Here is a 25,428-nt window from a genome sequence, read left to right as displayed (position 1 = left end):
GTTTAGTAGCAATTGTTATTACTATCTACAATGTAACTGTATAAAAGAGGAAGGAACAGAGGAAGGATGGCAATGACTTATTGGGCTCTATTATGGGTCCAGAACCAAATGCTTAACACAGTAGGTATTTCAATTAATTCTCAGGAAAATCCCATAAAAACAAAATTTAAATCTGAAAATTTCAAAACTATTATGAAATCCTACAGTCCAGAGTTTTGTCTTCGTTCAAAAACAATAATACTGTGGTTTTTTTCAGTTATAAAACAACATTTTGTCAATTAATTAAGACTTAAGAAAATCTTGTGTATCCTACTACCCAAAGGTACACCATTTTCACACACAGCCCATCAGTATTTCTCAAGCTTTGGTGTAAGTTCTAATTTCGGGAAGGGAATTGTTATTTTGAAGTTATATGATGCCCTAGCCTCTAACGTGACAGAATTTGGATGTGGGATATAGGGTAGGTCAGATGAGGCCATGAGGACAGCGCCCTTGGGATCACAGTAGTGTTCTCGTGAGAAAAGACACTAGAATTTCCTCTTTCTCTCTTGCTCTCTTCCACATATGAGCAGAGAAAGAAGGTGGCCATCTGCAGTCAGGAAGAAGGTCTTCACCAGAGCCTGTAAGGTGGGCACCCTCATCTCACCCTGCCAGCCTCCAGAGCCCCACTGGTGACTCTTCCCAATCCAGCTTGTTAAGGAAGCTCTGGGAGACAGACACTGGGAGCCTCACTGACTGACTTGCTTCAGTTCTGAGCTATGAAAGACAGAACAGGAGGAGGCAGAAAAGCAGCAGCAGCAGTAATCAAGAGACTATAAAAATTTCTAAAAACTCACAATAATCTTCAAAGTGAATCACTTAAAAATAACAAGTTTCAGCCGGGCAGTGGTGGCGCATGCCTTTAATCCCAGCGCTTGGGAGGCAGAACCAGGCAGATCTCTGTGAGTTCAAGGCCAGTCTGGTCTACAAAGTGAGATTCAGGAAAAGCTCCAAAGCCACACAGAGCAACTCTGTCTTGGAAAAAAAAAAAAGTTTCCTAACTCTAAAAATGAGACATGTTCAAGGTTATTAAAAACTTGAAAAATTACACAGACAATGATTAATACACTTATTGATTCCCATAACAACCTTAAGATTATACCTAAAACATAGGAAAGGGTGTTATTTAAGACAGTAATCAAGATGGGCTGGGGAGAGAATTTATTGGTAAAGTGGTTGCCTTGTAGTATAAGAGCCTGAGTGTGACCTCCAGAATCTACAGTTTAAAAAAAAAAAAAAGGACCCAGGCATGATGGGGGCAGAATGGATCCCTCTGGTCTACTGGCTGGTTAGCCTAACCTTTGTAGTGAGCTCAGACCATTGAGAGATCCTGTCTCAAAACACAAGCTGAATGGTACCCAAACAACACCTGAGTCTCTCCTCTGGCCTCCATGTGTAAGTATACATGTGAGCATGTCCACTGCACACACGCTTGTGTTGTAGAATATTATATGCTGTGTTACATTTGTTTATTCTGTGGAACATTTGTTTTAATGACGCAAACATGTGTGGCATTCTTTTATATTGCATTTCACTCTGTGAAGCTGTGTTACTGTGCCTGTCTAAAACACCTGATGGTCTAATAAAGAACTGAAAGGCCAACAGCAAGGCAGGAGAAAGGACAGGTGGGGCTGGCAAACACAGAATAAGTAGGAGGAGAAATCTGGGGAAGAAAGATTGAGGAGCAAGAGAAGGAGGAGGACGTCACGGACCAGCCACCCAGCTACATAGCCAGCCACAGAGTAAGAAATAAAGAAAGATATACAGAAACAGAAAAAGAAAAAAGCCCAGAGTCAAAAGATAGATGGGGTAATTTAAGTTCAAAAAAGCTGGCTAGAAGCAAGCCAAGCTAAGGCCAGGCAATCATAAGAAAGAATAAGCCTGTGTGTGTGTGTGTTTATTTGGGAGCCAGGTGGTGGTCCCCTCTAAGAGTAGAAAGCCCAAAGAGTAAAGAAAAAAATAGCTACACACTTGTGTCACACATATACACAAAAAGTACTGATTTATACACACACACACACACACACAGAGGAATCACTCTGTTGAAATACAAATTGGCACTCATGAGATTTACATGTATCTAAATATAAACAATAAGCACTTACACAAGCTAAATTCAATCTGTTTTGTTTTGTTTTGTTTTGTTTGTTTGTTTGTTTTTTGAGACAGGGTTTCTCCATGCAGTTTTGGATTTTGCTCTGTAGACCAGGCTGACCTTGAACTCACAGAGATCCCACCTGGCTCTTTCTCCCAGTGCTGGGATTAGAGGCATGCACCACCGCCGCCCAGCACTGAATTCAATCTTTATAAGAATGTAGCTGTGTTAAGTGTAAAGAGAAAATTAAGTTTCCTTCTCCCCCTATATAAAAATCTCCCGAGTCTGAGATGATCGTACTTATGTGACTAAGGATGTGTGTATGTTACAGTAGTAAAACTTGCAGTTCTCCTCTCTCTTTTTAAAAAAAAAAGATTTATTTATTTATTTATTTATTTATTTATTTATTTATTTATTTATTTATACAGTGTTCTGTCTCCATGTATGCCTGCAGGCCAGAAGAGGGCACCAGCTCTCATTACAGATGGCTGTGAGCCACCATGTGGTTGCTGGGAATTGAACTCAGGACCTCTGGAAGAACAGCCAGTGCTCTTAACGGCTGAGCCATCTTTCCAGTAAGATTTCAGGTCTCAACTGTGTGGGCAAAAAGAGAAGAGCCTGTGTCCTCTGAGCCTTCAGTTTTGCTCCTAAGTCAGTTCATGAGCTCTACTTAGCAATAGCCACAACTAGCAACTCCTAACAGGTTAGAAGGGACCTCTCCACCTGATGCTGAAGAATTACATACTGTGGAGCAAAAATCAGATGAGTCCAGACAGGAAGTTTATTCCCAGAAGGAGGCTTCTAAATCTACATGCATCTGAGCTTAAAGTTTAGAAAACAGTGCAACAGAATATTTTTCGCTTCAATAATTTCCTTAAATTAGCAACTTTTGTTTTCTCTTTTTGTCATAAACTTGTTTTTTCTTTAGCTACAGGCATCCCAAAATGCAAAAGGGAAAAAGAAGAATAAAAAAGGAAATGGCTACTCTGGAAGGATCTATTTATTCTGTCCTTATTTATAATCTGGTCCCTACAGTAGAAATCTACTTCAAGGGCAAAAAACTCATTCCCAAAACTCACAAGCGCAAAAATATCCAAGACAAACTTGAATAGGTGAACACTTTAGGATCTACAGAAGAAGACAGATACAAAGCACAGAGGTAGAGTTTGGGTTTGGCTGAGTACAAGATGTTCAAAATCAACCCAGAGAGAGTGAGGAAACTAAGCTTGAAAATCAGACAATGGCCATCATGTTCCTTGCCTGTTACATGCCCCGGCTCCAAGAATCTAGGGAGAAGGAATCTTATCTTTTGTTTTCAGAAAGTCTGTGAGGCTATGACGTGTGTGTGACCAGAGGACCATGGAAGTGCAGTGTACAGACATTCCCTCTGGAAGCAGTGGCCCAAAGAACATATGCAGTAGCTTTAAGCCATGGTCTGCAAGGAAGATCGAAAAAAAACAATGACAACAGGTTGTAAAATCCCCAGAGTCCTGAAAGGTAGAGATGTATTTACTCTCTAGAATCTGAATACTGTTACATTTGCTAATGACTCACATTTTAAACAATCTGTTATAGTTTTCAAACACACATAGGTTGTTTCACAAGTAAACATCCTCCAGAAACACAACATTTAGGGACTGCCTTTGAGTTAGAGACAAAGTAACAAAATACAATACAGAATAATTTCTAGTACCTAAAAGCTCTGTGCCAAGGCCTGGTGAGTCTGAGAAATGTCTGTTGGAGAGTCTCAATGTCTGCAACTCTGAGGAATACTACAGCAAAGTGTTTGCTCAGGTTCATCCAGGTTCATCACCTTTAGCCATCGGGTCTTTTTCTAAACAGAGTGGGGCTGGAGAGAATGGTTCAGTTGGTGATGTGCCTTCCACGTAAGCATGAGGACCTGAGTTTGGGTCCCTAGCACCTGTGTTAAAAAGACAGGCACACACCTGTAATCCCAGAGCTGGGGAGACAGGGACAGGAGGCCTTTGAAACTTGCTAGCTAGCAAGATCAGCCTTGTTGGTGAGCTCCAGGTTCACAAAGAGACCATGACTCAAAACATAATGCAGAGAACAATCAAGGAAAACACCAGATGTTGACCTCCAACTTCAATATGTTCACATAGGAGCACAAACACACATATGTACCACATACGCACACAATGCTATGACTCAATAAAACAGAAACCAATGATTTGGACTTGTCAAGGGAAAATATTCTTCAATTATCCAAACTTAAAACAAGTAGGACTTAAATATTCAGATTACCGAATCAGCTTCTGTCACTCAAAAGTGGTCACTAACTAAGCTGGGGGGCATATGCCTATAATCCCTATAACCATAGATAGCTCTTGGGAGGTTGAGGAAGAGGGATTACAAATTTAAGGCTGGCTTAGGCTATATAGACAGATATAGGAGAAGTGGTGGGTAATGAGGAAAAAGAAAAGGAGAGAGAGAAGGGAAAAGGAAGGATGTATACAGGGAGGGAAGGAGGGAAGACGGGAGGTAGGAGAGGAGGTGGGGGGACTGAGAATCTGCAGTGACTAGGGCATAAAACAATTCCATAGACTCTCATCATCTTGAATGCACCCCTCATGTCTGAATTAATACCTTCTCAGCAGCCATGAGATATGACACCCATAAAGTTGTCTTGTTTCAATGCTATATGTTGGCTATAGACTGTAATAATATTTTAAGATACTGAGGGTGGGGGAATCTAAAATATGTTTGTTTCTGCTCCCTATTAGGGGAAATGTCTGACCTCTTACAAGTTAAATTTTTTTATACATTCATAAAATAATGCTTGTAAAATTTTACACAAAGTGTAGGTCATAGCTTCCCTTTAATGATTTGCACTAAAGACCATTTTTACATCCACCAGCTAAAATAAGTAGCTGATATACAAGTAAAAATTAAGCCACAAGACCATACTCCTAGCAGCCATTTCTCCATAGTCTCACCATGGTAACTCAACCCAGCCACGAATGTTAGCAACAGCTGCTGAGAACCACTGAGCAATGCATTTGCAAGCTGAGCAGGGAGGTCCAGCAAGCTTCTTTTCTTTTTCTAAGAATCCAGGACTTTCTAAGAGAGATATGCTTCAGATTGATATTAAACTTAGACACAGGGAGTTCTCTCACATATCCACCCATTCACTCAATAAATGTACATTGGACATCTACTTAGTATCAATCACTTTGCCAGGTATGGGAGATAGCAGGGAAATCGGAACAAGATTTTTGGGCATCCTTCTCTCTCAGCGAAGGGATATAGTCTGGATCCTCGTTATTCACGAAGGAGCCTGTCACCAGCAGCCTGGGGATCACCTGGGGTCTTTTCAGACATGCAAAAATCTCGGGCTCCAACTCGAAACGATGAAATCTTAACCTGCCTTTTCCCAGGGTCACAAGGAGATGCTAGTGCCCTGAAGGACTGCAGGGGTCCATCAAGCACCACAGACAAGATTCAATGCAAAGAGACCAGAGTAACTTACTGGATGAACAAACACATGTACAGAAATACAAACCTACTTTCAAAGGCTGTTCAACTTGGCACATGGACACAGCAATCCTGTGAGGAAACTGCCTGGATCAACTATGGCAGTCAGAATGCCATAGTAACTCTTCCTGTGCTTGTCAAACATCATGTTCCCCTTAAACAGCAAGGAACAGATTTCAATTCCTCTCTAGGAACTGAAGGCTGAAACAGCAAGTGGGCGGAAGATTTTTTAAAAAGAAATATCAGTTCATCACAAAATGTAACAATTGTGTGAATTCTAAGCATCACAATGTACTTTCCTCTGAATACAGCAGGAATTACGTATGGGTTTCATTATCATATCAGGACAAGAGAGAATACAGAAACAGCTTTCAGAGAGCATGGGACTCACCATGGCCACATATCAGCCAGCAGGCACTGATCAACATAGGCCCAAACTGGCTTAAAGAAGATATGATGTGACGCTCAGGAAACAGTCCTACGAAATTATATCACATTTTATTTAGACTAGAATTCCAAACTTTTATTACTGGATACCACAGAGGCTTGAGAAGGCTCAACCTTTAAAAGTCATCTTCTTGCAGATGCAAACACAACCGTGTAGCCCTGAATCTTAAGCTAGCTGAGTCATGTCTTAGCTCTGGAAGGCCCTACAGTGTGAGGTTTAACCATGGTTGCACAAGCCCCAGCCAAGTATTCTAGAAAGAATCTGAGTTAGGCCCACAACGTATTTGAAGAAAAAAAAATACATACCAAGAAACCAAAACCTCATTGTCTTGGTCCTAATCAAACTATGAACAGATAGATAGTAACCTAGATTAGAAGATGACAAAGGGCATGCCAGGTTCTAGATGACATTTCTGTGCTTATCTGTTTGTAAAATATCTGCTCCTTCATGGGAAAATGTACAGACATGGAATCAGCTTAGATTCCAACCAATTAAAGGCAAGTTAGTCACTTATCATAGTCTCATTCGTCTATACTGACTCATTGCTATGAAACCCTTGCTCTGGACCATGTCCTTCCTGCCACCCTGACTATGACATACATGGTACTGATATGAAACCATGAAAAAGTGCATATCTCTTATGGTACTAGTTATACTGTATGGCTTTTGAAAGGATGACCTCTGTATATGAATTTATTGTTATTCCTAACAGACTTAGACCTAACAAAAGAAGTTAATGGGATTGGAGAGATGGTTCATCTATTAAGAGTACCTAGGAGGCCTGCTCTTTTCTGAAAGGAAACAGAGGAGCAGTGGATCTGGGGGAAAGAAGAGGTAGCGGGTGAACTGGGAGGAGAGGGTGGGGAGGCTGCAGTTGGAATGTACAAATGAGAGAAGAATAAACAAAAAGAAAAAATAACAAAAAAAAAGTACTTGTTCTTGCAGAGGACCTGGGTTTGATTCCCAACACCCACATAGGCTCACAACCATCTGTAATTTCCACAGGCATTCACATGGTACACATATATACGTGCAGGCAAATTACACATAACCATGAAATTCATAAATCTTTGAGGAAGAAAGAATGATAAAAACTCAGACACACTGCATAAGAAGGTAAAAACTTAGCCTGCAGGAGCCACACACCTAGGTGCAGATCTCAGGCTTTTAAATTTTGAGATGGGATATTCAGCCTCTCTGAAATTAGAATGTGCTTCTGAATGTGCTAAGAAACTTACAAATGTTTATAATGCTTGGGAAATATTATCAGGCATTGACGCCCCCCAGGAGTGAAGAGACAGCACCATCATCACACCACACCAGCACTGTCTGTCCATTCTCTAGTCCCGTCGGTACAAAGGTCAAGATGGCAGCTTCTATTTGGATTCCACCTGGTCAAACCTGGTGACCATGTTCCTAACATTGCTATGAGAATTAAGTGGAAGACAACATGGAAAGCTTCCAGAAGAGTAACCACAGTGGAGGCATCATCTGCATAGCTACTGCTTGGGGGTTTTGTTTATCTGGTGTGTGAGGCGGGGAGGGGGAGTTCCTGTTGTTTCATTTTGCCTTTTTTTCTGGTCAACTTTTTTTCCTTTTAGGAACTGTATTTGCCCAACTTGCTGTGATTTAAGTGGATTTTCAACTGTTTGGCCCTGCCCGGAGACAAGAACCACATATCTCAAGACTCAGAGACTGGTCCAGGGGTGAATTTATAACTCTAGCAAGGCCAACTGGTGTCTTTTAAGGAAAAGACATAACTACAGAACATTCTCTCCTTTTCTGAGAATAAGGAAAATATGGGTGTATGACATTGACAAGAACCAAAAAAACAAAAACAAAACCCTGCCAATGACAGGTCTTACAACATATCGAATAACTGGACAGGCCTACATCTGAACCATTCATTGACTGGATTGCCAAAATGCATAAATAAGACTTGTGTCACCTGATGCATAAGAGGTAAGTATGAAAGTGTTCCAAGGTATAGTTAGATGTAAGATTATCTAAGGATATAAACAAGTGTAAAAAGAGGGAGGGGCTAAGTTTATTTTTCTGGAGTCCAAAATCCTTCACAGAGCACAAGAGCCTAAGGAGGGCTTTGGCTCTGAGTTAGTTTAACTTAGGAAAGATAAAATTTTTGCCAGCCAGAAGTTACAAATGCAGAAGCACTTACTATGATGCTCAACCTATAACATTCAGAAGAACCAGAAAATGATGAGGAGCTGTACAACAAAGAGGAGAAAAGAAACAGACAAAACTGAAAAATGCAGATTACAGCTGGGTGTGGTGGCACAAACCTTACTACAAGGATTCAAGAGGCAAAGGCAAGCGGTCTCCATGGGTTTGAGGCCAGCCTAGTCTACAGAGTAACACCGTGAGAGTCTGTCTAAAAACAAAAAGAAAAGGATGTCACATTTCACTACAGAGGAGGTAGAAACAAAGGGAAGAGGAGATGGAATGACAGCCATCCTCAGAACTGAGTTAGGAGTGTGTTCCTGGGGATGACTGGGCATCATTTATAAGCTGGCATATGTGGTGATAATAAGATGGTGAGGGTAGAGTTAATGATCCAAACAGAAGCTGGTGTAGATGAACACGGAGATGATGGAATCACCAAACTGGTGGTGAAGCATTCTTCAGCCATGGCTGAAGATCCAGGCTAGAAAAAAAATAAATAAAAGAATTATCAAAAGTATGGGGAATAAAAACTGATGGAGATTATGGACAGTCCCAGAAACTTAGACAGTAAATAGAATTGAGAAAGATGAGCATCAAAGACAGGTTCAAGATATCAGTAGTAACAGGGTCAGTTCCACTGAAACTGTAATAACAAAGTGAGAAATTGTGGCCTAATGGCATACACTTGGGATCTCAGCACTTAAGAGGCTGCAGAAAGAGAATAGCAAGTTCAAGGCCAACCTAGAGTATTCAGGGAGGACCTATATCAAGAATAAACAAACTGGATCACCATTTGGACAAGTAGGTTGAACTGCCCCTCAATCATCCGCTCCCTAGATTTCCAAATTACATAACCAGGACAGGGATGGTGGCTAAGGATGAAATCATTTCAGTGTGCCGGTGACACAGTGAGACAAACGGGCTCTGTAGTGCCAGTTGGAGACTTGTTGCTTCAGCACCCACAAGAGAGGTAGCAAAAATGATGAATGACTTCTAAGATAAGCAGGTCCCTTTCAGAGAAAAATGATGCAAGACTATACATTGGTTTGTAAAGTTCTCAGCGTGGAAAATACATCAAAAGTTTTATGTTCATATCTGCATTTTCCAGTTACGTTTCACTTAGATAAAATATAAACACATAAATAAGTTTGTGTTGCCTGAATATACAGAAAGGAATAGCATGGGAAAAATCAAACATTTGTTTATTCTGGTATTAAAAATGCAATTGGGAACAACAATAGCCAATGCTCACTGATTACTTAGAGAATCCCTATGCTAGCAGATTCTCAAGTAACCCTCCTTAATAACCTTATCAATTTTTTGCCATTTTATAGCTAGGAGACCATTGAGTAGCAGTCTGTCTAAGAGTTCAACTAGTCAACTGGAATGCTTCCCTTGACAGACAACTTTCCCTGAAATAGAAGACTAATTCACATGGTGGGACCCCATTGTCTCCCGACCAACCTCAAGCAAGACTGGCTTCAGAGAAGGAGCTCCACTTTAGACACTTGGCCTACTCAAGATCTTCCTTCCACACAGTTCTTTTTTGTCTGACAATTGCAGAACAACTTCAAGAGAAAACAGTGAAGATGTCAGGGACAGACATAAGGGATAAAGAGGTTTCAAAAACTTCTTTGAAATGAAAGCACACACACACACACACACACACACACACACACACACACACACACACACACAGTACAAAGAGCATTTGGATTCTAGCTACCCATCCTCTGAAAAAAAGCAGATAGAGAAATGTGCCTCTCGAATGCAGCAAATGCATTTCAGGGAGGTCTAAAACATAAATACTTCCCTCTCAATTTCTTTTCCAGTCTTCTTTGGGAAGAAGACTGGGTGAAGATGTTCTCTGGCCATGCAGCCAACCTGAACTTCTTCCTATTCCTTTTAGCCCTAGCCATGGCTCTGGTTGGGGCAGAGGCTTTCTCAGGTTCTCTGAAACATACCACAAATCTTCCTGTGTTCAACCAGCTTGTTTCATGGAAAAAGCAACAGGCAGTAAAGGAATTCAGCCCACACCATCCCCAGTGTGGCCTGATGGATGTGGAAAGGGGATTGTGCCTTAGGGATGAGGCCTATGATGGTCAGTACACTGTCATTACCACAACTTGCAAAAGGAAGTTCATATGAGGCCTGTGGTTGACTTCTCAAACCTACTGGTAGGGTTGCACATCAGGAAGGAAATTGCAGTCCCTAAATAAACAACAGGCTGGGCACTGTGCAACAGCAATGGTGCAAACAGTGGCTACTAGTATGCACTCTGCTGACCAAGACATAAGACAAAAGCTGAGGGTTCAATACTACAAGAATGTCACCCCAAGTCAGACTCAACAGAGCCATCTTTTGAGCGTCCAAATTCCCAGTACAAAGCCTCCAAACTTGGTAGAATTTTTAAGCAGGACCCTTAACTCCAATCCCTCCATTTGCCAGATGAGTTTAATGAGAGGCGGAGGGGTTGGGGTCTTGCCAGATGCTTGGAACCAAGGAAGGGAAACCCCTTGGTCATTTATTATGGCATGGACCATCATTCTCCTATGATGTGATTCACTTTTTTTTTCTCCACTGATTTCTCCTTTCAAAGACATTTGAAATTCTTTTCAAAATGCAAATCATGACTGCATTCAGAGCTGAGATTCTGCCTAAAGTAAGATTATTTAATTCCATTTCTCTGTTGAACTTTCCTCAAATGTAGCAACTTTTTTTTAACAGACAAAACTCAATTTCCAGATTAAAAGGAAGGGAGTGAAGAAAATAATTCCTTGAATATATATTCAATACCAGGATCTTTCCATTGGAACCATCACAGTCCAGTCAAGGAAAACAAGAATAAAAATTTAAGGTTTTTATGATGGTTTGTTGTTATTGATAGGTGCTTGTTGGGGGAATGTTTGCTGTTGTTTTGTTTTGTTTTAGATATGGTCTCATGTAGCCTAGCTAGAATCATAAGTGTGTGCCATCTCACTCAGAGGTGCTTTTTTTTTTTCTTTTAACAATCTTATTGTTGTTTTTCCTAAATAATAATTATAAGTCATCCCTACATAATATATTTAACATGATTGGAAGCAAGACAATTTAGAGGGGAAAATAATATAGGTACCTGCCTTATGTGTCAATGTTTTGAGATGTTTTTCCCCAAATATTTGTTCTATGTTGATAAATAGAACCTCTTTATATGTTACAGCTGTCGTATCCTGTCAATCCAGGTGACTAAGGCAGGAAGACTACTTGAGCTTAGTAATTTAGGCTCAAATCCTTCCTGGGAATTACATTGGGACATCTTCTATAAGAGTAGTAATACAGCTCTGCTCCTAACATTATACTTATGTTACCTAAAGCAAACATTTATAATCATCACACTGATCATTTCCTTTACTTTTTAAAAATGAAATAACAGCTGAGATATGAAATATAATACACAGAACATAAAATTCACCCATATTTAATTCAGTGGCTTGTGTAATCATCACCGCTAATTCTAGAACATTTTCAGGTCCCCAAAGCTCTACACCCATTAGCAGTGGCTCATCTCTCTCCTTTCCCCACATCTACTAGCAATTGCTCATCTTTCCGCCACTACTCTGCTCCAATAGGGCGCATCATATAGTTCAAGTCAGGTAACAGATGGCCCGCTGTGACTTGCTTCCTTTATTTATAATTATGTCTTCATAGTTCTCCAGGTTGATCCATGAATCAGTAATTCATTATTTCTGACTAAGTAATATTTGACAGTGTGGATACCTCCGACTCTCTTTCTTCATGATGGACACTTTGGTGGCTTTATTTATTGTAGGTGTGACAAATGATAGTGACACTTGTTTTCAATTTTGTGTGTGTGCCTGGATGTAGGATTTCTGGGTCATGTTTAATATTTTGAGGTAGTGCCCAGTAGTTTGACAAAATGGTCTGCATCATTTTACATCCCCATATGAACATTCAAGCCATCCAATATTTCCTTAACACTCCTTGTTTGTCATTTTTATTTTAGTCATTATATGGGGGAGGAGGAATTCATCTAAATATAATTTTATTTGCATTTCCCTAATGACTGATGATACCTAGGGTCCTTTGATGTTCATATTGGCCACTTGAATACCTTGTTTGGAAAACATCTGTTTAACTCCTTTGTTCAGTTTCTAACTGGGTTATCTGCTTTTGATTGTTGAGTTTTTCCTACTTTTAAATGAGTATTTTACATAAAGGTAATATATATATTTCAAGTTACCCAACTCATGTGATCTATCCCGCTTATGGTGAACTATAATAAAGTGATCACTGGGCATATGCCAACCAGCTCACATAACAGGACATGACCACCTAGTGCCAGGATATTCTTCCCCGAGCCCCTGACCATTTCTCTCCTACTCTAGATTAGCCACCATCTGGGTATTTCACACCATTAATTAGTTTTGGCGGACGCAAAGGACAGCATGTTTTACATGCTCTTTTGGATCTGTATTCTTTAAAATTGTTTTGTGGATGTTAATTGTGTTTTTGCATAGACCAATAGTTTGCTACTTCTTACTGTACAGCCTTTCATGGAACGAATAGGCTAGGTCTTGTGCAATCATTGTTAGAATTAATTCTAGATATTCTGGGCTTGTTAATGTCATCATAACTGACCATCTATAAATTTCATTTCGTAATTGTTAATAGAGGATTGATTTTTATAATATGAGCCAAACATTTGACTAAGCCCATTTTAAATCTAAGCACACACACTTGAGATTTCCTGTACTTGCAATCATATTGCCTCTAAATAAAAACATTTTTATTTATTCCTTTCTAATTCTTAGACTTGTAATACCCAGAACATTACCAAGCAACAAACACCCCCACCTGTTCCCTATGTTCTGGGGAAAGGGATCAACTGTTGATGTAAAATATACTTGCTACATCTTTCTTGTAACCACCTCCCTTAGACTAAGACAACTCTCCACTTCCAATCAAGAGATTTTCACAGATGTTACACTGATACTTACCAAAGGCTTTCTCTTTGTCTACTTAAGTCCCCTTCATTTTTTTCCCTATATTTTCACTCTGGAGACTAACACTGATATATCCAAATATTAGTACAACTTTGCCCTTTTCCCATGTTGTCTATAATTGCATTCATTTCATCCAGATAATAGTGGCGTTTATTTACACAATTACTTCCAGTGCCTTGGTAGGGCCGGGCAGCAACATCAAGCTTAAGGGGAACACATACAGGCCAGGCAGTTCTCCCTTCTATTCTGTTTAGGAATACTTTTCCTATGATCTATCTAGCTCCATCCACAAACATTTGGTACAATTCTCTGAAGATGACATCTGAACCTACAAAATTTGTGTTTGGGTTCTGAGGGATTTGTTTGGCTTGGTGGTGAATTTTTAAATGACATCATCACTTTCTTTAGACTCTAGGACACTTGGATATTCTATTTCTACTCACACAGTTTTGGCAGGTTGGAGTTTTAATAGAATTTAGTCACTTACCTAAATTTTCAATTTGTTATCATGAATCACTCACAAATACTCTCCTGTTTACTTTAAGATTTGGAGTGATGTCCCACTTTTCCTGCCTTGGTTATTGGAGCTGTCTCTAGAGTTCTGAGCAGGATCTGTCATTTTTGTTGTCAGAGAGTTGGTATTTGGCTTTGGTGTTCCTATCTAGGAAATGTTAACTTTTCAATTCACTAATTTTGACTTTTACTATTTTTCTTTCCTTCTTTCTCTTGGTTTCTCTTCCTTTGCTTCTAGGCTTAAAAAGTCTCCTCTCCACCAGTTGTAGGGCTTGCTCTTCCCCACATGTTCCTTATGCATCACAGACTCCTTATCTTCGCTCTGGTGGTCTCCACTGCTTACAACCCACAATGGAGCCCATCCATTCTGGACAACTGTACCAGTTTTCCAAGGGGTTTCTCTAATGCCATTTCCCAAGCAGCACTCCCTGTCCTCCCTCATTTGGTACCCTCTGGTTTCCCATAGCCCATTCCTGCCCCTTTCTTATCGAAATTTGTAACCTGGGCATCCACTCACTTTTATTAGCACCTTAATGACTGACACAGCTTAGTTGTGTTTTGCTGTTGTTGTTGTTGTTGTTGTTTTAAAGATCCACTATGTGGTACTGTGTACAAAATAACTGCTCCCAGCACTCAGGAGGCAGAGGCAGGCAGATCTCTGTGAGTTCGAGGCCAGCCTGGTCTACAGAGTAAGATCCAGGTCAGGCACCAAAACTACACAGAGAAACCCTGTCTCGGAAAAAAAAAACAAAAAAAAAAAAAAAACCCTGCTCAATGAACACTGACTGGTATGTGTACTTCAAATTCAGGAATGATATTTTTGAAACTAATGAAGTTAATAGCTGTAATTATCAACTGGAAACCCGGTCAAACAATCAGAGTCAAACATACCACAGGAAGAGTTCCAGCAAGACAAGAAAATGCTGTATTTCTCTTTTTATCTTACTTGTTGAAAAGACAATTAAATATCATTCAGAGCTACATTTAGCTGGGCATTTTGCTTTTGCTGTTTTTGGACGTCACTTACAACCCACAACTCCCCCCTTACTTAAGAAAAATAAGTGGGACAGAAATGGTTTCAAGCTGTAACATGAAAATATGAAGAAATTTCCCACGGGGGATAACCAAGCTACAGGATAATTCTGGTATCACAAATGAATGGAGCACTTTAAAAAAAAAAAAAAAAAAAAAAGGCTTTTCTCATTGGATTTCAAACTTGCTACATAAGAGGACACACATACCCAGCACAATAAATCTGACCAAGAACCTATGTTGGGAGCTCACAGGTGCCAAGAGTGGCATTATTATTATTATTATTATTATTATTATTATTATTATTAATGAATATAGGACCAAACTGCACTGTGTCTGTGCCTCTCTTCACAGCGATTAGTATAGCTCCCAGACCTGATCAGAGACGCTTCTCCGTGCAGTAGACAGTGGTTAGCACGAACACTCAAAACTGGTAGAAGTGTACAGTGTAAATGATGATAGAGTGTTTAGCCAAAATGAGAACTCTCTATCATACACATACATAGCGGCTACCCCCCAAAGAAGGGGCAGAATGATGTTAAGAGCTACAAATCTGGGGAGACCAGAGCAACATGGTCTTCAGGGTAACAGGACCTGGGGCACTCATTAATAAGCCTCTACGCCTAACTTAGGAACCACAGCGAGTTGATGGTACCTGCAGGAGGGAGAATTCATTTTCATTAAGGGTTTGACCCCTGGCAGGCCAATGACACATAACTGATAGCCACACATCAAGGAATATATATGCAACACAAAACGGACTGAGTGGGTTAATTAGAGAGAGAGAGAGAGAGAGAGAGAGAGAGAGAGAGAGAGAGAGACATTTAGTTGATTTGGGTAGGGAGGCGAGGAAATCTGGGGGAAATTAGGGAGAGAAGCAGAGAGTGAATATGATCAAACTATATTATACAAAATTCAAAAAAATAGGAAAATATTTTCAAGATTTATTTTACTTAAAACAAAAACAGGACTTTGCAAGTCTGAACAAGTCATACCTCACTGTTAAAAGACTTCATAATAAGATTCAGAGTTCAGAGTGGGAAACAGGATACACGCTGGCTACAAGAGACACATCTGAAGGCCACATAACACGTATGTGAAATGAATCAGCCCTGCCTCCCAGCACCAAGTATAGTGTTGAACTTCTGCAAACACACAGTAGGCTGCTCCAGCACTCAGGGACGACTGGGCTCTTCTCAGATGTAAGTCCCTGCACGTTGTCCCAAATGAGCACTGAAAATGAGGTCACGAGAAGCCACTTGACCTGCCAACCATGCTAGCAAAACTGTAGTGTAGAAGGCACAAAGCAGATGTTCAATGAACACTGCTGGGACTGGAGAAGAGTATTTGTCCAAATCTCAGCTGCCAACCAGCTAGCTGTAGGATATTGAGAGCGTTGCTTAATTTCCCGAAACCATAGCTTTATCATCTGTATTGGGATCATTGTGTCTACTCCCAGGTCTGCTGAAACTACTTAACTTCCATATGTGGGGTGAGACTTCGCTGTTGGCATAGGAGGCACTTGGCTTAGCGATATTACTGTTCTTATTGCTTTAGTTTATTATCCATAAAAAGAATAGGAACCGGTTTGTTTGTTTGCTGTTCATTTACTTTACTTGCATACAATGCTGGGGGATCAAAGCAGAGTGTCACACATGCTAACAAGTGCTCTACCATGGAGTCACTGCAGTGGTAGGTCATAGTCTCAAAGCCTAGATGTCATCATTACAGCCTAACTGGAAGAAGCTGTATATGGTACAAATCTTCCTAGAAGATAGCATCCTGGGAGAAGAAATAATTTTAATTAAGACCTCTAACTGTCCCAAAGATAAATGAAATGAACCTAAACAGGGTCTGGAGTTCAAAAACACCTGATGGCTATCTCACAGTACCTCTGACTCCATCCCAGGACTGAGGGTTACTGTCTATGGTTGGACCAGGTTTGGAATCAAATGTTCCCCTACACCCTAGAAGCCCAAATGAAGTCAATTTGATCAAATGTTAAGATTACTCTTAGAGGAATCTGGACCCAACTGCAGGACAACATCACCTGCCTGGGCACAGAGACAAAGGGCAATGTTTAGTTTTAGTAAGAAAAGCCAGCTTCTATCCCAAGTCACAGCTGAAGGCAAGCATGCCTTCTGTGAGCCACAGGAAGCTTTTGTTTTGTTTTGTTTTTTTCCAAGACAGAATTTCTGTGTGTAGCTCTGGCTGTCCTGGAACTCACCCAGTAGCCCAGGCTGGCCTTGAACTCACAGAGATCCTCCTGAGTGCTGGGATTAGAAGTGTGAGCCACCACCTCCCCAGCCTCCCTTGAGTGTCTTACTGAAGTCCTGTGCTGTTCTTACTTAGTTCCAACTGCTTCAATCGGCCTTCAGGTATAAAGGATACTCAACAGGAATGGTCCACATGACTTCTGCCTCAGCTAGCCACACGGCTGCAAAGCAAAAGGCCCATGCTCCAACAGAAAGCCCATATTTTCACAACATCACGCGCCCCCCCTTCTTAATCTTCTATAGTTAACAAGCTCCTCAGAGCAAGTAGGATTTCTGAAATTTTTACTAAAACTCTTACATCATTCAGGGATATTCATTTGATAAAATCTGCTGAAGAATGGTTCATTTCTGCTGTTCTAGCAGAAGGTTGACTTTCTTCTTTTGTGTACATGTTGGGGGGTTGGGGGCATGGCTATGAATATGATTGTGGGTACACTCATGCAAGTATATACATACATGGAGGCCAGAGGTCCACACCCAATGTCTTTCTCGATTGCTCTCATGTTTTGAGACAATGCTTCTCAGTGAACCTGGAGTTCATCAGCTGCCTAGGCTGGCTAACTGGCAGGCCCCAGAGACCAGCCGCTGGCCTCCACATCTCCAGTGCTGGGATTTTAGGTGTGCACCATCATGCCTGGACTTTTGTGTTGGTGCTGAGCTGAGGATCTGAAACTCAGGTCCTCACACTTATCTAGAACATCTATATGGCAAGGTCATTACTAACAAGACATCCCCCCATGCCAGAGAATGCCTTTGTCGATCATCAGTTTTACAAAACAAAGAAACAACAACCTAACTTTCTCCCTTCCCTCTGTGAATTTAGGGGCTGTTGCGGCTCCCAAATTCCTGCTTGTCTTCCTCAGACAGGCAGGAAGTTGTCTGGAAACAGCTCTCATGGAGAACGAGACAAGGAACAAAATGAGACAAAAAGTGGACCAACCTGTGCCTGGAGCCATACCCTGTTTGGGTTTGGGTTTGTTGTGATTATTTTGCTTTGTTTTTCAGTTAAATGGGCCAACAAATTTCCTTGTGACTTCAACAGAATTAGACTCTCACCGGCTTACAAGTTCTAACAAGAAAAGTTTTCAAACTAGCTGACAAGTACTACCATTCACATACTTCATTCTCGCTTCACTTTTAAGGATGGATAGTTTATCAATAAATTCAAGGAAGTGAAAGCTCTGGGCAGAATGCTCATGTCAAATTTACAATCAAAACAGCTGAAGAGTGTATTTGTTCAAAGGCATTAGCTTTAAAGAGAGAACTGAAGACCCAGCCTTTGAGCTGTTGCTTCAGACAGTCCTCCAAAAGAGCAGAAAGGAGCTTAGACCAGAATCAGGAAAGGGGCCTCAGGAGCTCCATAGGAAAGGGATTTCTCAGAGAAGCGCACACAGTTTTCTAAGTGCAAATGTGGGACATACCTGCCACACCACATCAGGGCCCAGTTTAAAGCGTGGAGATTCCTGCAAGAAGATAAATCATCAGTGACTTGGTTTTCTTTCCTTCCTCTTGTTTTCCCTTGGGAGACTGGGTGAGAGGTGTGTCCACGGAGGACTGTTCCCTACTGGGACACAGATGGCCTTCTCCAGGGCTAACCCTGCAGAGATATTCACACAAAAGCAGCCAGTCTGTGGGGCACACAGAGCTCTCAGAGAGCCCTGGGATGGAGCTCAAAAACAAAGCTTGAGATAAGCAGGACTCTGCAGACCACCTTCCCACCAAGCCCCTTTGCGGAGCTGATGCTAATGTTGGAGGAAAGAAATGGGGTTCAGAACTTCACCCTCAGTTTCCCTAAAGGACAAGAGGCAAGTAAGGGATAATTTGTCAGCTCTAATTCACACCATCTTCCTGAAACTAAGAGAGCCTTCCTTCTATGTATTTCTGAATAGTGCATGGTGGTATGTAATCCTGGCATTTGGGAAGGAAAGACAGGAGGAGCTGGAGTTCATAGTCACCACTGACTCCATAGCAAATTTGGTCAACCCTGACTCCATAGTAAATTTGGTCACCCCTGACTCCATAGTAAATTTGGTCAACCCTGACTCCATAGTAAATTTGGTCACCCCTGACTCCATAGTAAATTTGGTCAACCCTGACTCCATAGTAAATTTGGTCACCCATGACTACATAGTAAATTTGAAGCCAGCTTGAGACACTTGGAACTTGTAACCATCTTTAACAAAATAAAAAAAAAAATCTATCTCTTTCTAACTTTAGATTTGCCAAGGCACTAGATAACTATGGTGATGTTCAGCCAAAAAAATAATCTCAAATTCCAAGCTCTGAGTTGAAGTTCTTTTCAGTGGTCTCCTCTAAAGGCTTGTCCTGTCTGGGTTCCCAACACTCTAATTTCTAATACACAAAATGAGATGAGATCAGCTCCTCTGTCACAAGTACACATGTGACGTAGGAGATGATGACCCTGCACCAACAGCCTCCATAACTCACTTCAGGTGTGTGGAGTTTAGATGCTAATGGGAGCAGACTTCTCCACAGGTAAAATACCAGACTAAGCCTATGTGAGCTAGGAAGCACCAAAGGACACTAGAGCTTGTCCTCTGTTTCCTCAGACATATATTGACCTTCATTTGTCCTAAAAATATAGGCTCAGCATCACCCACATCCATAAATGAAAACTTTTAGGCTCACTTAACTGAGAGTATGCTTATATTCATTTTGCTCTTATATTTTATGCTTTCCCACTTAGCTAGACTAAAGGAATGTTCTTTACCTTTTTCTCTTATAATAAAACATGAAGTGAGAATAGATAAAACAGATGTTCTACTTTAAATAGTCACCAAAAATGTAGTTGTCGTTAAATAGAAACATTTAAGAAGGGAACACCTACCACAAGAGGCCAGATGCCTCTAAGAGATCTCTAGAATTCTCCTTTTACTTAAAGAAATGGGAATTTTATTGTTGTTTGTGAACATGGAGGCAGTCAATGTAAAGGTAGTTAGAAGGGAGGAAGGGCCATGTTTGTAAAATCAAGTCAGCTCATTTCTCTATTCTCTCTGTCTCTGTCTCTGTCTCTGTCTCTCTCATATGTGTCTGTCGGTGTGTGTCTGTCTGTCTGTGTGTCTGTGTCTCTGTGTCTGTGTCTATGTATCTGTATCTGTACGTCTGTGTGGTGATGGTTTAAGTTTTAGTTTTTGAGTTTTGAGGGTTTTTTTCCCTTCAATCTAATTTCAGTTTTGGTTGCAATGAGAAGTTAAAATGCCAGTACTAAACCACTGTCTTCTAAGTGTAGAATAAAGTTACATGAATTAACAACCACAACCCACAAGCTAGTATTAATCCTTACTCTTCAATCTTATTAATATTTCATTCACATGATACTTTTCAAGCCAACCTGCTCAAGTATCTCCTGAACACTCAAGTATCTTCATGTAACTGACCTGGAGATGTATAGCTGTCAAGTCAATGTTTTACACTGTCGCCATGAAACAAAGTCCTCACATAAAAACACTGTCACTGACTAGTTAAAAAAAAAAAAAAAATCTTGCCACAGTTGCACATGCCCAAAATTCAACAGTTCACATGAGTTTTTCTCTAGGGCCTGGGAACTTCTGAGAAATGATTTGAAATCTGAGAAATGATTTGAAATCATGTACTATGAGACAGGAAAGTCAGCAAGCTGCAAGCAGCCTTTGGATTCTTATAGGACAATGAGGTCTGGGAACCCAGAGTATGAACTCAGGTATGGAATTACAGACTGCAGATATATTTATGCTGAAAACATTTCCTTTTTAATAGGACAATTTAAATGAAATTATTTATTCCTAAAATAAACAATTTTACCATTTGTTTCCTGGCAAAAAAAAAGAGAGAAAGAAAATTGGAAATAGAAGAGTTCAAATGTCTAGATACTGGCAAACCAAACATGTTTCATTTACATTTCCTTCCTGATTAGAGAGACCAGGATGTGTCCATCACCACCAACTTGATTATTCCTCACATGCCCTAAACCCAGGCTCAAGGATTTTTCTTTCTTTTTTATTCCTTGAAATAGTTTCTCTCTATGCCTCTCAATAGTACTTCTATACTTTGCAAGCATTTAATCAATTATTCTTATTTCCAGACTGGCTAAGAAGAAAATACTGGAGTTAAAGTATCAATCTTTGAAAAGTGTCTACTGGGGACAGTAGTGTTTTCTGATTTAATGACCCCAAGTGCATCGCCATGTCAAGTCCTAGTTTTTCAAAGGTGTCTGTCCATTATAATGGGGGAGGAGGTACTTGATTTAGAAGTAAACATTTGTAACGCTCAGACAAACGAACTCTTTCATGGCATTGGTCACACTCTGGGAAGGATCCCAGCTCCTTTTAAACAAGAGCTACTTGAGCGCTTTATTCTTTTCCTGGAAAAGCTCTTTAATTAAAAGGCCAATAAGTGAGATGTACTAAGAAAAGCAAAGTGAGCCGGAAGCGGAGCACCCTCCATGGTGTCTAGAGAAAAACCCTGGATTCATGCACATGTTTGTCAGGCACCATCCAGTCACAACAAACTCCCAGGCCCTGCTGGTTTTGACAAACGTGCTCAGTTCCTACCTTCATTTCGATGACAGTCTGGAGAGCCTTCGTCTTGGCTGGCTCCGGCTGAAGTTGGCTTCTTCGGTGCAGTTCCTGGGGAGGAACACGATAGAAATAAGCCTGACGGTTCATCCTCCTGTTATACCATGACCTTTACGCAGCCACCACACAGCCCACCAGGTCCGGCTTCCCTGAACGTAGACATAAACAAGCCACAGGTGCCTCTCCCCCCACACTCTTCAGCATCCCTCCTGCCCACAGCCCGGGTTCCGGGGAAACGCTCCCGGCACATGCGCTATTTCTGAAACTCCCATCAATAATTAATGTCAACTGTGACAAAGCCAGAAAGTAATCATAGTCCAAACACTGTTCAACACGGGCTGGTGCCCAGCCTTCAAATCCTAATCTACTAAATTGTGTTACTCTGTGCTCCCAGCACAAACCCAGCAAGGAGACAGAGGAAAGAAAATGACTAACGTGGCTGCAAATCTGCCGCTCGCTCGCTGGCTCGCACGGCATTCTGCTACTGAAGCAGGTTTGCAGTGAGCAACTGAAAGCCATTTCAGTACAACTGTGACACTTCTTTGGAGTGGTCTGATGAGTCCCTGTGAATCTCTCACTTCTGAATTCACACTTTAGGTTCTTGCTCAAAATCACATCTGTGGGTGATATGCTTACAAATCATGACGCCAAGAAATTAAAACTGGCATTAAAACCAACTATGTCAAAGGAGAGACAAAAATTAGTCAAAGCCAGATATATCTGGTATCAAGGGTTTTTTAAGAGTAGAAAATATAGAAAGTGTAAAGTAGAACCTCATTGTATAGCACTTTCTAAGACACAGAAACTAAAAAAAAAAAAAAATTAATGATCTAATGGAAATGAAGGAATTATCAGTTTACAACAATTTACTCAATTCTGAGTTTGTTTATTTAATTGTAACACTAGCCAGTAGAACCAAATTCAACATTCAGCTTTCATGGACCACAACCAACCCAGTTCCATATACCATGCAGTGAATCCCACATAACTTCAACATGTAAGGAAAGCTACTTACTCCTTACCACTGCTTCCAATATTGCTGCAGTTCAGCAGTCAAATCTCACAGACAAGAAAAGGTTAAGTCACTCACTCCTTGGAGTTGTTCTATATAGTTACTGGTATTAAAAAAAAAAAAATACACTTCATAGGTCAGCAGTTCTAAGACCAGGTAGCATCAAAATAATCTTTAAAGAGAGCTGGAGAGATACTTCAGTGATTCGAAGCACTGATTGCTCTTCCAGAGTACCCAGGTTCAATTCCTAGCATCCATAGTGTGGCTAAGAACCCTCTGTAACTACAGTTCCAGGGAGAGCCAACGCCCTCTTCTGGCCTCTGTCAACACTGCGTCCATATGGTGCATAGCCACACATACAGGCAAAAAAAAAAAAAATCCATACACATAAAATAAAAATAAATTTAAAAAATAAAATAATAACCTTTAATGAAAGGCAAATGTTCAAGCAAGGTGCAGCACACATCTGTAATCCCTAACACTTAGGAGGCTGAGGCAGCCTGGTCCACACAGCAAAAACCCATCTCTTTAAAAGAGGGAAAAAAGAGAAATGATTGTTTCATACTATAATCAAGCCTATCCTAGAATAAAATCAGAAGATAACTTGAGGAGATAGGTTAACCTTATATAAAACTGGTCAAAATAATAAACAACTAAAAGAATTAACATAAAAACCACCAGGTAAAGGTATGTGCTGCTCTAGTCTCTGTAAAACATGAGATCTACGTGCAAAAAAAAAAAATGCTGAATTTGTGCAGTAATGCTACAAAAGCAGAAACTGTTCTCTTTCTAATCCTCATACCACCTCTGTCGAAAAATCTAGCTCCAAATCCAGGCTGGACTTCGCCTACTCTGTCACTCCTTAGAAAATAAGGTCCCCACACCTGGGAACTGTAATTCTGCTGGAACTTGCCCTGCAGACCAGGCTAGCTTCAAACTCACAGAGATCATCCTGCCTCTGCCTCCCAAGTGCTAGGATTAAAGGCGTGCAACACTGTCTGGCTGGAAATTTTAATTCTTACCTTCATGGTACTCTGTCAATCATGACTTCAGTTTGGAAAGATCACCTTGGTCTCCATGTATCAGGTAAGAGACTATAATACCCTGGGTGCAGAGTACACAGATAGTCTGAAGGCATCACCTTAGCATTTCATTCATCTCCAAGATCCTGGCAATGCTCATTGTGCCTTGGCAGAGAGGACCAGTGACCCCCTGGTGGAGATTTCCTCATCCACAGAATAGAATTCTTAGGAAGCTCCCTACCACCAACACCCTTGTATCTAAACTGAGCTTCCAGGCCAATGAAACTTAGACAGCAGTAAGAAGTCACTTCCCAGAGAAAGTTCTAAGCCACTCTTAGGCCTCTGTCCTTTCCTATCTGCCTAGCTAGAGCTGAAGGACTCCTGGACCCAGGAGGATGGCAAGCCCTTAATCCAAAAGGAGCCTGGGTACCTGAAGCAGGGGAAGTTTGAAAAGTCTGAATACCTATAGAGCAAGAGGGTGTAAATGAACAGTACACTTCTGTGAAGTGAAATCTTGGAGCTTGTAGGCTTTACCTGGAGAAACCCCAGCTCTCTGCTTCAGCTCCTACAGTGGCTGCAAGGAAAAAGAACACCTTATCAGTCCTGCGCTGTTTGCTGCAGAGACGTTAGTATGCGATTATGTGCCCAAGTTTTTCCAAACGGACAGTAGATGAGTACCTCCCTGGATGCACGAAACTATGCCTAGCCATCTGCAAGATGCATCCAGCATGCTTCTGAAGTAGCAAATGGCTTTCCCTAGGACAATTTGATGTTCTCACCAGGTATGAGGGTGAAGGAGTACAAAGTTTAGCTTAGGTGTACTTCAACTCACGACTTCTCTGGGTCAAAGATCTATAAAAGAATCAAATTTTTTTAAAGTGTGGTTTCTCCCTTAGAGTGGGCACACACACACACACACACACACACACACACACACACACACACACACACCAGTGGGCAGCACTTCATTGCTTCACAGGGCAGGGCCTGGCTCAGAATTTTGTCTTTGAACCAGATACTGAGCTACAAATCATTCGTTGTGAAAGAAAAGCACTGTACTGAGAGTCACAAGTTGGGAGCCTACATCCCAGGATGCAGCCCAGGGATGGATACATCCCTCCTCCCACCTCTGAACCAAAAGACAAGCCGCTTGATGAGGGTGAGGCAAGGATGGAAGGAAGCACAGTGCCTTCTAGCCTGAGAATAGCACTGATTTAATAGGCAGCTGACTCTGAAATGCTCATCTCTGGCTGCTCTTTCTAGTCACACCCATTCTCCGCATTAACAAGGAGAAAAAGAAACGGGGGCGTGGGGAACCTGTCCAACTACCAGCCTTTTCAGACGATCAGCCTAGAAATATACCAAGATCCTAGAATTCCAGGCATGGAATCTCAAGTGGCTCATTGGAGTGACATCTCTTGGTACTTAATGAGAGTCTGAAATCTATTGTTTTAACCAGGATAGACACTAGCTTCCAAAATGAGCCTGGCAAAATAGTGTTCCTATACATCACATACTTTCTTCAGGAGACAATGAGGGGGAAAAAACATTCAAAACTTAACTTTCTTCTCAAAGGTGATTACATTTTTATCTGGCTCTATCTCACCAAAGTTCTGGAAGTTTATATTACGAACCAGCAACACAACTTAGTGTTAAGAAACACTATTTTATGCCGGGCGGTGGTGGCGCACGCCTTTAATCCCAGCACTTGGAGGCAGAGGCAGGTGGATCTCTGTGA

At 41.0% G+C, this 25,428-nt stretch overlaps 1 protein-coding gene across 1 annotated transcript in view; it reads right to left on the bottom strand.

Moving 5' to 3' along the window:
* The window catches only part of Erc2 (ELKS/RAB6-interacting/CAST family member 2), a 913,086-nt gene that overhangs the window by 589,410 nt on the left and 298,248 nt on the right, over nt 1-25,428 (bottom strand). The window contains exon 5 of the mRNA XM_036199185.1: nt 21,633-21,707. Coding sequence (XP_036055078.1) covers nt 21,633-21,707 — 75 coding nt within the window. The remainder of the gene's footprint in view (nt 1-21,632; nt 21,708-25,428) is intronic.

The sequence above is a fragment of the Onychomys torridus genome, chromosome 9, assembly GCF_903995425.1.
Source record: "Onychomys torridus chromosome 9, mOncTor1.1, whole genome shotgun sequence".
Lineage (NCBI taxonomy): Eukaryota > Metazoa > Chordata > Mammalia > Rodentia > Cricetidae > Onychomys > Onychomys torridus.
This window is presented reverse-complemented; position numbering and strand designations above follow the sequence as displayed.